Source organism: Hippopotamus amphibius, chromosome 2 (genome assembly GCF_030028045.1).
Source record: "Hippopotamus amphibius kiboko isolate mHipAmp2 chromosome 2, mHipAmp2.hap2, whole genome shotgun sequence".
Lineage (NCBI taxonomy): Eukaryota > Metazoa > Chordata > Mammalia > Artiodactyla > Hippopotamidae > Hippopotamus > Hippopotamus amphibius.
Window position 1 is genome coordinate 139,498,156 of NC_080187.1, and position 14,105 is coordinate 139,512,260.

The 14,105-nt window shown below is 38.2% G+C and overlaps 1 protein-coding gene across 8 annotated transcripts in view; it reads left to right on the plus strand.

The window, feature by feature from the left end:
• Nucleotides 1-14,105, plus strand: part of AKAP13 (A-kinase anchoring protein 13) — a 334,648-nt gene that overhangs the window by 252,767 nt on the left and 67,776 nt on the right. For 4 of the 8 annotated variants that reach the window (XM_057725147.1, XM_057725148.1, XM_057725149.1 and 1 more), the window contains exons 11-15: nucleotides 2,764-3,134; nucleotides 5,367-5,420; nucleotides 8,752-8,817; nucleotides 10,591-10,783; nucleotides 13,641-13,749. In XM_057725147.1, coding sequence (XP_057581130.1) covers nucleotides 2,764-3,134; nucleotides 5,367-5,420; nucleotides 8,752-8,817; nucleotides 10,591-10,783; nucleotides 13,641-13,749 — 793 coding nt within the window. The remainder of the gene's footprint in view (nucleotides 1-2,763; nucleotides 3,135-5,366; nucleotides 5,421-8,751; nucleotides 8,818-10,590; nucleotides 10,784-13,640; nucleotides 13,750-14,105) is intronic. The other 4 variants (XM_057725151.1, XM_057725154.1, XM_057725153.1 and 1 more) reach the window with 2 other exon arrangements.

The following is a 14,105-nucleotide window of genomic DNA, read 5'->3' on the forward strand; positions in this document are numbered from 1 at the left end:
CATCATGTGACGTATCCATAGACACATACCTAGCTATAGAAAGGCTATGACCGTATTCCAGGTTTGATTTCTCATGACACCACTGACTACTTTCTAGTCTGCAAAGGTAGGGTAAAGATGTGGTGAAGTTGGGAAGGTCTTTTGAGAACACTAAAAAAGCTTGGAAAAAAGTAATTTAGAGCCTTTTTAAAATTCAATTTAAAGTTAAAACTATTTGCCTCAATACTTAATAAATGAGCTCAGTCTTACTATATCATACTGTGTGAACCTCAGAATATTATACTGTGTGAACCTCGTTCTTAAATCAGAATCAGAAATGCAAAACTAAAGAAATCATGCAGTTACTGTGAAAAAAAACTCCCAGGTCTTTTAGTTTGTGGTTTTTGTTTTTTTCAAAAATCAGAGTTAAAAGCACACACCAAGAAATGCGATAGCACACACAAGGAACAAGGCTGTGTTGAGGATATATGTTAGGCAGATTTCTCCTTTTTACACAGAAGTACCTATCCTACCATCTGCAAGTCATTTCCACACTGGGAAGAGCTAATGTGTAAGAAGAGTATGTGATAAATGGAAACTTCAGCTCAAAGCTTTCCTTTCTTTTGAAGCCTTGCTTGTGTGATTTAAAACAGGCTTGTCACACATTTTGCTTTTCTGATGCCCATTCTGTTTGTCCTTTGGTATTGTTTTGAGAATCAGACATTTAGGAAGCTTTAGGCAACTTTAGTTCCCAGGGCCGCTGTAACCAATTACTGCAAATTTGGTGGCTTGAAACAATATAATTTTTTTTAATATAAATGTATTCTTTCATAATTCTAGAGGCAAGAGGTCCTAAAAGCAATATATCAGAGGGGCTGCTGTCTCTTCTTATAAGGACACTACTCCTTTTGGATTCAGGAACCACCCTAGTGTAATATGACCTCATTTTAACTAATAGCATTTGCAAGGACCCAACCAAATAAGGTCACATTCTGAAAAGGATGTGAATTTGAGGAGGACACTGTTCAACCGAGTACAGTGAAAAAGCTAAGACATCCTAAAAGTGTCTTCTAAAGTTGGTATTCATGGCCATTTATGCTCTCCCTTTCTATGGAGAGTGGCCCCAGGAATAGAAATTTTAGGATGCCCAGGTCAGTCCTTAAAAGGAGTCATCGATAATTTTATTTTAAAACAAGACCTACCCTGTTTTAGAATCTACTTGGTAAAGCATGTAGTTTTATTTTACAGTGTGGCCCAGTGAAGGGAACACTGAGGACTTTTCTGATACAGACTTCGAGATCTTATCCTTACAGATTTTTGTTTTGCTTTGTTTTTAATGGTATGAAGATAACAGAACAGGGCAGTTTAAAAGTTGAAATCAACCTGCATTCAAATCTTGCTTTTCCTGTACTTGGGGGAGCCCATGAGACAGTCTGGGTCTCAGATTTCTAACTGTCCAGTGGTACCCTCGCATCTTCCCCTCAGTCTCATCCCTCACTCATTGTTTAAAGAGCAATTAACGTAGGAAACTGGATTCTGCAGAGGTGGGGGGGGGCGGGGATCAAAAGAGCTGCTGAGACCCAGCCCCAAAGGTAAAAAGAATGCTTTTAGAAGGTAGAAAGCTTTTGAAGTGTGTTATGTTAAGCCTTTAAAGAGACACTCCCTTCAGTATAGGAGTTGTTTTCTATTTCAAAGCTAAAGGGGCTCATTAGTTTCCATATTTTTTAAAATCTTCCTTGAAAAATTATAGGTTTCTTTACTCCTAATTAAAACTGAGTAGACTGACTAATTAGGGAAATACTGCGAAGGGGCAAAACATCACAGAATACCTTTCTCTATTGCCTGCTCCATATCCCATAAGAATGCAAAATAAAGGTATTAAGATAGCACTGCCCACATCTGTAGCTGAGAATGTGAGCATGTGTCTTTTAGACACTTTACTTATCTTTTGGAGAAATTTATTTTTTGAATGCCATGACACTCATCTTTCCCTTACCCATCAAATTATGTGTTCTGTTGTCTTTCAGCACGTAGAGAATGTCAGGCCACCGGGGTCAAAATGACACAATTCCTGTTAGGCTCTAGAAGTTGGCCAGGGAAAGAGCATCATCACTTTATCAAAGACTGCATTCCCAGGACTGATTATTTTATGTACACCTTAGCTTGATAAAACTCAGCCAGTACTCAGTTGAAGGAAAAAAAAGGATAAATTTCTTGCATTTAGATATTTGTGGCCAGAATTTGGGCATTTGTGGCAGGCTTTAGGTGGGATTATAAGCTATTCTGTGTTTTTCAAAATGCTGCTGAAAACAGACTTGCTTTTGGAATATAAACTGCAGTATATCACTGGTGTAGCCAAGCAAACTACCTTGTTTTTAGTTAAGGCTTGTAAAAAATATATTAAACCTTATATGGTGTGAATTTAGAGTTTTCATACAGCAGAAACCTCAGAGACATAGTTTCCCTTCATTTCAGTTGATGGTATTGACTGACAAAAAAATGACTTGAATTACATCTTTTCCTCTGTAAGAAAGGGAAAATGATGTACTTCTTGTCTAGCACCTCTAGTAAAAGGGTAAAAAGAGCATAGACCTGGACCCTACCTTTACTGGAGGCTGTTTGAATCCATCTGTGACTGTGCTTGAGGAAAGAATTCTGTTTATTTGAAGCCAGCTGTGATCTTGCCTGTCCTACCCACTGTAAAGGTATTGGCTCACTGGGGAATAACGGGCTGTCCGCTTGATCCTGCCATTTCCAACCATATGTGCTTTCTCTCCATTGCAGCCTGAGGAAGAGCAGTTGGCCTGTGATATCACTGGATCTAGTTCTTCCACTGATGACACAGCATCCTTGGATCGACATTCTTCTCATGGCAGTGATGTGTCCCTCCCCCAGATTTCAAATTTGAACAGGTCCAGAGACCAGCAATGTCTTGATGGTTTCTACAGCCATGGGGTGGGGGCTGAGGGTCGAGAGAGTGAGAGCGAGCCTGCTGGCTCAGGTGAGATGGAAGAGGAGGAGATGGACAGCATCACCGAAGTGCCTGCAAACTGCTCTGTCCTGAGGAGCTCTATGCGCTCTCTGTCCCCTTTCCGAAGGCACAGCTGGGGTCCTGGGAAGAATGCAGCCAGTGATGCAGAAATGAACCACCGGAGGTGAGACAGCAGGCTATTTGTCTAGTCTCTCAGTGTCTGCTTGCTTTTGATTTGGTGATTTGGTGTTATTGTTAGTAAAAGATTTTAGGAGACACCATGGTATAGAAGAAAGAATATAGGCTTGGGAATCAGGAAAATCTGTGTTCAAACTCCAGCTCTATAACTTACTATGTGGATAACTTTGGGCAAGTTACTTGACCCCTCTGAGCTTTAATTTTCTCATCTGTGAAACACCTGCCTTCCAGAATATTTGTAATAATAAAGATTATAAGTGAAATATGTCAGTCACACAGGGGGGTTTAATAAATGATACCATTTGTTCAGGCCAGATTTTGTTCATGAAATTCAGAGATTAGAAAATTTGGAGGGAATAGTTTCATGTCAATTTTGAATTATGAAATAAACATGAAATCTTACAGTCTCAACACATCTAAGTTTTTCACAGTGCTTCATAGGAATTGCCATCTGTTTCTAGTGCAATTAAATGCAGATTTAATCCTTAAGAGACCATGATAATCATTAAATTGTTGCTATTTTTCCATGTATCATTCAGTCTTGAGGGGGAGTCTCTTGTAAGTGCCACCCAGCCTCATACCTTCAGTTTGGAAGCAGGCTGTAAGAAAACTTGGATTGGCTTCTGACTTTTGGCTGCCTAGATGAATTTAAGCAGATGGTTTTAAGTCTAAGGAACAAGTGCCATGGTACCTACTGTATGTGCAAAGGTGTGCCTATTCCACAGCTACTTTCTTAATGAGGATGAGCAGCCAAGGGAGGAGGCTGACGGTTATTGTAAGACAATCAATCAATGTAAATAGCTCACCTTGAGCAATTATTGGTTTGTTTGCTTTTTAAAAATTCCTTGACCTCCTAATATTTTGGCTCAGATTCCACAGCTATAAGCACATGTAATCTGAGTACATTCACTCACTCATTTATTCTTTTATTTAGCCAACATATATTAAGCACCCCCTGCATGCCAGGCATTTCTAGGTTCTGGAGACCCAGAGGTAAAGAGAGTCCCTGCCTTTGTGATACCTTACAGCTTCCTGATTTGCTACCCTTTTCAGATTCCTTTAATAACACATTGTTTCATGTAATTTCCAGTCCTCTTCATGAGTCAGGTGGGATTATCCCCATTTTTGCAGATAAGACTGTGCGGATAGTTTATACCACTTACCCCAGGTCAGTGGGATCCAGGTTTCTGGTCCCCTGGTCAAGCGCTTTTTCTACGACTCCATATTATTCCAGGGTGGAGTTCAGGGTGCTAACGTCAAAAATAAGCAGGTGCTTTATCTGATGGGCAGTTTTTATATATATTTGAGATCCTAGATTATGTAAAAAGCAGTTTCTAAAAGCTTTCCTTCCCAGCTTTTTTCAAGCTGTACTTTTTTTTTTTTTTTTTTTTTTTTTTAAGTGTTCACACCACAAGAAAAAAATAAGATCGGGGGAATGAACCCTGCAGCCAGAATTCCCTTCCTGAAGCAAGAGAAGCTTCTTGACAGGATATACTTGTCTTAGATGATAACAGTATTGAGAACTGAGGATTTATTTTATATGTGATCTTTTCCTTTATAAACCACTATGGATCCTTTTGCTGTGGCTTTGATTTCCAAGCTAGATGTGACTTCATGGATCATGTAGCTCCAGTGAGGAAAATGAAGCTCAGATTAAATGACTTGCCCAAGATTTCACATGGTGATTTTAGGACTGAGCTAAGATTAGAACCCTATCACCTAAATTGTTTATATTTTCAACCTGTATAATATCACGGACTCTCCGATTTGTGCTTATCATTAGGCCCAGCACCTCTGTCCCAGTACCTCTGGAGATAAGGGAATGAGAGTTAGGGATCACTCTAATTAGTTTGACTAATTCTTATCGTATTATCTGCATGTAGTGTAACTTGAATTTTAAAGTCTTAAGAAAACTCTTTTCAAGTTTTGAATGGCCTTTTTTTAAAAAACCTTTTACTTTTATAATTTAAGAAACCTCATTCCTGGTCACGTGATTAACTCCTTGGAGCAAGGAGGGAGCAAAGTAGCCCTTCTCAGAAATTATCGGGCCTTTTTGGTCATAATATTTTCCTTATTCCACATCCTTTCATTCCCTTACTGCCTGAACTATTTCTCTTTGGTAATTGTGTCTCTTCCCAGTGTGATGTCTGTATGTTTCATGCATTTGTATCCATTTTGTTTCACCTGGACACTGACTGCTTCCACCATTCATTTTCAGTTCAATGCGAGTTCTTGGGGATGTTGTCAGGAGACCTCCCATTCATAGGAGAAGGTACAGAGTTCACTAACTTGATGGACTGATTGTTTGCCTCTGAGCTTATACTAACAAGCATCTCATTCTGCTTCATCCATGATTAAACAGTCTGTTTTTTAAATAATGTCATGTCTGCTTCAGACAAAATACAATTACTTAATTGCTAATGTCCATCCCATATGAAATGGTTTCTTGAATTTGAAGTTTTTTCCTATTCTATTTTTATTTTTTAAAGACAATTTAAAAATATCTTTTCCATCTTGTGCTTTTTGGTGTTCAGATCACTTTGATAATAGGGTCTCCCCAACTTTATGCAGGAGAATTCAAAGGAGTGTCTGTTGTGTCCATGTAATGGACCCTGGGGAGTACTTTTTCTTTCTTTCCAAAAAACGGGGAAGAAGCAGAAATATGGGTGTGCTCATGTACAGGCCCTAAAATATTTTCAACACGTTCTTTAATAATGTGATCAAAGCCTTTCTTCCTAGGCCACCTGGCAGTTTCCATTCCATCACTGATGTGGTCATTCCTTAAAGCAAGTAAGAGGCATCAGCTGATTTCTCAGGGCCCTCTCAGTCTTTCAATTCCTTAATCACTTTTTGTCACATAAAATTTTGAAGCTAAAAATTACAGTGATTTATAAGCTGAAGAGTCATTTCCAGCCAAAAAGTATTGATTTGCTTTAAATTTTTCAAATGCTGAGTTATGTTTTATATTTACTGTACAGAAGTCATTTGGACTTTCTTCCGTTGTTTGGGAAAAAATTTAGAAATCTAAAAACGATGGTTTGATTACTGTTAGTGTCTCATTAGGAGATACTTGTAAAGAGGTATTTTTAACTATTAGCTGAGGCTGTTTTTTGGGAAGCAGGCAAATAATGATCTTTCTTTCCCACTTCATCTTTTTTAAGTGGATGTTTCCTTTAATTCCAGATTTTAGGCACAGAGTTAAGCTCAAATACAAATGTTCTCATAAATCTCAGATAATCATGAGCCTGGTTAAATTTTTCTCCAGGGAAACAAGTTGTTAAATGCCTTTTTCAGTAGAAGTATCTAAAACCTTTAGAGATATATTTGTCTGACTCTTCTTTAAAGTCTTCAGTGTGGACTTATTAAAAACATGCACTGGGTGACACTGGAAGATGACATGTTGCTGGGTGCAGTCCAGGTTAACACATAGATACAGCCATCACAGCAGCTCCAGGGATGGTTTCATCCTTAGTCATATTTCTATAGGAAGAACATGAGTTATCATTTTAAATTTTGTATTAAACCTTAGCTACTAAAATGAAACATTCCAACCAGTATTAAAACATAGGGGACTTGAGGGAGGGTGGGGGGGAGTCGAGGGAGGGAATATGGGGATATGTGTATAAAAACAGATGATTGAACTTGGTGTACCCCCCAAAAAATAATAAATAAATAAATAAACGCAAGAAAAAAACCATAGGGGAGCAGGATACTTGTTTTTGTTTTTTAAATATGGAAATATCTAAATCTCAAAATAAAGCTAAAGAACCATGAAATGTTACTTTCCCTAGTTGAGGAACTCAGGAAATTAGGATGCTCTCAGAAATACTCTTAGTTGTGAAAGGAGTTTTCTACTGCTGTGGGACCATCTTCAGCTTCCTTCCTGGATCCTTAGAAAAGCTTCTTTGTCTCTCCTTCTGTCTGCCTGTTGTTCTTCATTCTCTTCATCCTGAATTTCATCCCAGTCTCTCACATCATTGTCATTTTCTGAGAGTAGAGGGATGTTTAAATCTATAGAAAGACATTGTTTTCTTTTCAGTGAATGATAAATTGGCAATGTATATTACTAATTTTTTGCACATTCTGTTTTTAATAAATTGGCTATTTAGGCATGACATGTCTTTTTATTAACAGTTTAGAGACATAAAATTAAGTTAATAATTTTCAAAGACTGGACTTCTGAATCTCATGTGTATCTATAAACTATATCAAGGCTTGCGTCTCTCACACAAGTAAATTATGAGTCGGTCTGATCTTGCTTAGCAGACTAGTAGAGACATGTCTCAGCTGTGTATTTCCACTCTCTGCTTTTGCACTTTTGAGCTTTGTACTGTTAATTTAATCTAATTGAAAATGTTTTACCATTTAAGTTATTTTTTAATGATATTATTTTAAAGATTTACTTTTAGAAGATCCGTTAGGGGTAGCTCATATTTCTTCTGCCACCGTTTTCCTTGTCTTTCTTCATCTGTCAAAAACCACCCACTTGTCAAAAAAACAGAATTATCAAGCTGTGTTCAGGACAAGATGGGTTTTTGTTTTGTTTGTTTTTGGTGTCTTCATTTCTTCCCATTTGAAGGTTCAGGGAACGGATTAGTTTTATTGTTATCCCCCTTCTGAAAACAAAAGCATGTCACTTAGAACTTTAAGGCTGAAATAGTAGCAGTGCTATTTTTTAAATGATAGCTTTTGCTAATCAAAAATCCTGACCTATGGATGCGGCTCCTTTTACAGAGTACCTGATATTTTGAATTGGTTATTTTTTGGCAGGTTATATTTACTTAGCATTTCCAACCCCAGATATTCTGTTCTTGCTGCCTGAGAATAAATATCAGTGCTGAAATAGTCAAGGATATAGATGATCAAGTGGATCCTTTAAATCTTGTGGGAAAGTGGATACACACCTAAAATTAAGAGACACATTGCTCACTGAGTACTATAAAATTCCTTTCCTTTTTAAGCAAAGAAACCCCTTCATTATCATTAAAATACAAGGAAATAGGACCATTGTTGTATGCTTTATCTTTAGCATACAAGCCTAGTGAATAGGGTTTGGAGATGGATGTAAGTGTTGATTGGGTATCATTATGACAGATATATGAATTGTCTGGCTTAGATGGATCTTTAGTGGAAACATGAGCCTACCTAGTGCAGTGTGTCACCATTCCTTTTAGGTAAGGATTAGAGATACTGTGGTAAGGGAGATATAGGAGTGCTGGGATGTATAAAGAGATTGTCCCCAGTAGTGGAGGTGGGAACACCTCTGTGAGAATGCCCAAAGGGGAAGCCACAGGTAGCATGGGTTCTCTGTTCAGGGTTTGCTAGGAGAGATTCTTGTGTTTCCATGACTGGACTTTGTTATCCTGTAAAGAGTTCACGTAGTCATTTCCAGCACATTACGTAGATGGACATCAGTAGAATAATGTTAAGTCTCCATGATTTTTATTCCAGCCATTTTCTAAATTCTAAACTAATGTTACATTCCTTATTTTTTGATGATCAGAAAATCCATCTGTCTCTAACTGTGCCCTTTCTTTTTAAACCCAATAATCCCATCCCTGTTTCCTCTTCCATTTCTATTTCTGCCTTGATGTCATTCCCAGTATGAGCTGGTGTCCCTCTGGTGTGCAATACTCTGCTGCCCTGAGTGCTGACTTTAATTACAGAAGGTATGGTATTGTTACATGTCCAGGCACCAAAGGGGGAATCATAAAATATGGCACTTGAGCTTTTGGCTTGGAGCTGGCTTCTGTGTGGCTAGAATGCATATGGTGGCCTGCTTTGTCTGTGAGCACAGTGTTCTGTTGCCTCTGCTCTGGGCATCACTGATCCAGTTGAGAGGGTACAGCCAGGGGGTTGGATGGTGTACCCTGATGCATCCTGTTTAGCTCAAGTGGTGTTTTCCTCACAGACTTGTCTCCGTGGTATAGTAAACCACTTTTCTGTTTGTTTTGATCTGTCCTGATTCCCAGATCCTAGGAATTCCCACATCTTGAAGAAAACAATAGCAGAAACAAGGCAGCTAATTAAGATGCAGCCATTGCTTATTACACTTCCAAATCCACCAGTCGCTTTAGATTCCAAGCTCACAGATTCCTGATCATTGCATAGTCTCTCAACTAAGCAGCCAGATTTAATTACTAAAACATTTTCAGGATTAAATTTTGTGGTGAGCATAGATCTGGCTTTCTCGGGCTTTACAAATAATTCATAATAGAAAACTAAATTTCTTCACTTAGTCTGTCTTCTTATCCCTGCTATTGAAAATGAGTTTTACAGAGACATTTACTTGTAGTTAGTCACGATTTCTGTTGTCATATTGAAATGAGAAAAATAAAATCCATTGTTTAATTTACTCACTTGAGAAAATAGAGGCATATGGTTTCAGTTCATAATAAGTAATTCGCGGGAAAAAGAGCAAATAGAAATCCTTCTAGGCTGGCATACATGAATTTTTTGTAGCAATTAACTTTGAGCAGAGATAACTAAATAGCTTCAATATACCTTCCAATACAATTCCAGGTGCTTGTAACTGAGCACGTGGTCCACTGCAGCTGTATTCTGAGATCCAGTTGTAGCAGATGTGAATTATTCTGGCTAGCAACCCCAAGGATGATAGATGGCCAGCCTCTCTCTATAGTCTCCTGCTTACAAAAAAAATGCTTTTCACTCTGCATAGGTCCCATTTTAGATACCAAACCTTAAGTTTGCTTTTTTCTCCTTTGTCAGTATCAAAGAAAAGAAAATTAAACCCCTTTTAGATGCAGTAGCTTTTCAGCTTTTGCCCTTTAAGGTGTCACATGTGCCTGTCTGCAACTAACAATTGTCAGGAAATCTGTCAGAGCAGTTGTTGTCTGGGCAGGTGTGCACAGATGGTGATGGTCCTATGTAATGTGGGATTTCTGGGGTGGACTCATACCTGTGAAGTTATAAAGGTCACCTAGACTGTAGTTGAATGTAAAGTTATAAAGGTCCACTTGATGGATGCAAGGGCAAGTCTAGGTCTCCCTGTTTGCCTTCCGAAAGTTACTTATGCTCATATTCTTTCTGTGCCATTTTAATTCTTTGGCATTTGCAGAATTCAGATTCTGGCAAAGATCGATCACATCACATCAAGGGAAAAAACATACATAAATAAAAGATCGATAAGATAATATGGCCCATCCATATGGTGTATTGAAAAATGTCTCAGAAAATGACCTTAAGTGGTTCAACGTTTGAATAAGTTGAATGAGGTTAAAAAGAAAAATCAAAGTTTCTCAGCATACCAAGATCTTTGGGGGGAAGGGTAGGTGGTGCTCATGGCCATGCCCTCGCAGACAGTTTTGCTGGGTGACGTAGAAATAGTTATGAGCAAGGGAGATTACAGCTAAAGGGATTTTGTATCCTCCTTTTCTGAAACTCCAAAATAGAATGAATTAACTCTGGTGTTGTGTGTTCAGTTTCAGTCTGGAAGGCTTGACAGGAGGAGCTGGTATTGGAAACAAGCAGCCTTCATCTCTAGAAGTAAACTCTTCAAACACCAAAGAGCTCAGGCGCCCTTTTAGTGGTGAGGAAAGGGGTGACTCATTGGTGTCACTTTCAGAAGAGGATCTGGAATCAGGCCAGAGAGAACATAGGATGTTTGATCAGCAGGTAAGGCTGAAACGGGTATATGTTGCTAATTTGGAAAAAATTTGTTTTATTGCCCTAAATATGTCCTCATATTAGGAACAAAGAAGGCAAGACTTATGTTAATATAAGGCTACTTACCCATTGTATATAATATGCTCAGTGTAGCACACAACAGTTTTTTAGCACTTAATACTAACTAAAGAATGCCGTTAATTGGCACAGATTAAATAGTGCAGATTTAAATATTTAAATATTCCTTTTTGAAATTAGGAGAGTATCCAGGATATTAAATTGAGTTTTTCTGTCTTGTCTGAGGACTTTTTACCCCACCAGTAGTAAAATGAGTCTTGAAGTGTATTACTTCCCATTATTAAATTTCCCAATTCTCAAAAACATATCCTAAGTTTCTCCTTCCTGGGGGAAAAAAATTCTTTGTCTCCTCACATTGTCTAGGCAACAACTATGTATTCTCTGCTTTCTGTCACTGCCAAGCTTCCTGAGACAGCATCTGCACTCCCTGCCTTCTCTTTCTCCCCACCTAAAGTCCACCACCATCATGCTCTTGAAACTCCTGTCTTGAAGGTCCTGGGCTTCCTTGTCAACCGGACCAAATGACTTTCTTAGTTCTCGTCTTCTCATTGTCACTTACCACTTGGACAATCCCTCAGGGAGCTTTTGAGTTGAGAATTTGAGTCATATGCTTTTCTAGCATCCTACCCCACTCCCAGTCCTTTTTCCTCCTCTTGGGCCAAGGAGATTTTGGATTAACTTCTGAGAGGATTCTGGATACACATTCAAATGAAACATTTTTAATTAAACAAACAAAAAGTTAAACGTCTGTCTCTGAATAGGTAACTCGCATTTTAGGTAGAAATGTAAGGAAACATTTCAAACTAAACAAAAATTTAAACAACCTGTTCTTTGAATCAGGGACTAAAGTTTTGTGTAGAAATTTAATTTTTTATTACATCTTGCTGTATAGCGATGATATGACCAAATATAAATTTGACACTAGAGGATTACCTTAGTAATGAATGTGTCACTTACGCTCATGTGAAGGCCTAAGAGAATTTAGGCTTAAGGAAAATGAAATTAAAGGCCTAAAGGAATTTTACCTCCTTTTGCTCCCCTGCCTGTGGTTTCTTGGCCTGATACTTTAGAAAAAGTTAAGAAAAGTAAGAATATGGAGAATATATTTATTGAAGTAAGTGATTTAGATTTATTCAGCCTAATGGTAACAGGAAAAAGGAGGAAAAAATAGAAAACAATAATTTGGTGACTACTGAGAGTATCTCTGACAAGTGGAAAGTCTGAAAAATATATTGCATTTTATGTGTATAGAATCTTTTGGAAATCATTTGTAGGACCAGGTAAAATACCAGAAATTGCGTTTGTGAGCAGAATCATAGACTTAGAGCCAATACATCCCTTCTGATTCCGCTTAAGCCTTTGTGTGTGTGAGAACTTCAAGCCCATTTAAGTGACTTGCCTGAGGCCTCATGACTGGCTATTAGCTGAACACTATTAAACTTAGGATTCCAGACTGTTAGTCTTGCTGTTTTTTTTCATGTCTTTGAAGTAGATGACTTTTAATGAGAAAATGAGAACATTTTAATTTTCTTAATATTGTTTATGTGATAACCTTTTCCTGAACCAACGGAATCTGAGCGATGATCCTGTCTTTTAGTAAGTGATATCTTTCTAAATGGCCTTTCTGATTGAGTCTGTCTAGATGAAGTTGTTGACACTGTAGTGCCTTATGTGCTTAAGCTTCCGGGGGCTCTGCTCAGCCACAATTTTCCATCTAGTGTGCAACCTCAGAGTGGATATTTGAGCTGCTTGTATCTCTGTGCGCAGGTCGCCTGCAGCCAACTTCCTGTTGAAGGTCTCTGCCTTTCACTGATGTCATTTTTCAGACCTCACGTTGTATTCGAAACATAGCAACTGTTTGCCTCAGACTCCATGGTTACCCATGGAACAAGCTCTAAATAATCAGAAGTCTTTGGCGCAATTGAGCCGAGTTCACCCTGGTAACAGATTTTCATTGCTTCCCTTTCAGCATGTACAGATTTCAGCCTACTATGAAGGGAAGGGATTTATGATAAGTAAAGTTAGTTACCAAAGATTGGCCTCTCTCACAGCAAAAGGAGAGGGATCCCATCGTTACCAGAACTGTGCTAGTAAACACTAGTTGACCATCATGGGTTTTGTTGCAGGAACTTCTACAGTGGGTTGGATTTTACAGGGCGTGAAGTGGCTGTGAATTTACGGAGGGAGTTCAGTTGTCAAATTTCAGTCGCCCTCATGTTGATGTAGAAGCAGTCTAATCTTAGAAAAGGAAATGAAAGTGATTTCATTTCTGGCTTCTGTCCAGATGCATAGCCTACTTTGCTTGTGATCTTAAAACACTTTCTATTTGTATTTCTGTTTCCAACTCTTTAAAATCAGAATGTTACTGATACCCTACCATATCTGTAAGTGATGTTTAGATTTTCAAAGAGCAAGAACTATATGTAGTTTGATATTTCCAGTGAAGTTATTTTTATCTGATTATACATTCAGTAGATGTTTACCAAGCACTTACGAAGTTTGAAACATCATTAGGTATTGTGAGCGGTTTCCTAACCACTGTAAAGGATGGATACACTAATTATCCCCATTTTACAAGTGAGAACACTAAGGCTCAGAAAAGCTAGGTAGCTTCTCTGAAGTTGAGCGGCTGTTTTGTGGCAGGGGAGACTTGACTGCAAAGCCTGTGCTCTTATCCCTCTTGTGTACTGCCCTATTTCCCTAGGCTGAGTCGGAATGTAAAGTTTCGTGCTTATCTAGAGATACGAGAGCGGGTACTAAGAACTTGTTCACTTTTTCTCCTTCACAGACATGTCACAGATCTAAGCAGCAGGGATTTAATTACTGTACATCAGGCATTTCTTCTCCATTGACAAAATCCATCTCGTTAATGACAATCAGTCATCCTGGGTTGGACAGTGAGTATACTACTTTTTTTTAATTAAATATATTATATTTTAAACACTTTTCCTTTCTTTTTTTTTTTTTTTTTCCACTTTAAGACCCTATGATGTTACCTTACAGCATTTGCCTGCCTGTTCCTCTGAATGAATGGCTTCTCACTTACAAAAAACGTGACATGGAGTTCAGTTTGGGGATCTTCCTCTTTTACTACATAAAATCTCCTTAACACATTAAATGCATTGTTTTGTTAGGCCTAAACCTGACAAACATTTTTTAAAACTTTTTATTTTGAAGTAATTTCTGGTTTTTAAAATAGTTGCAAAAAATGGTACAAAGACTTGTACCTGCAGGTGAAGACTCTCCAGGTGAA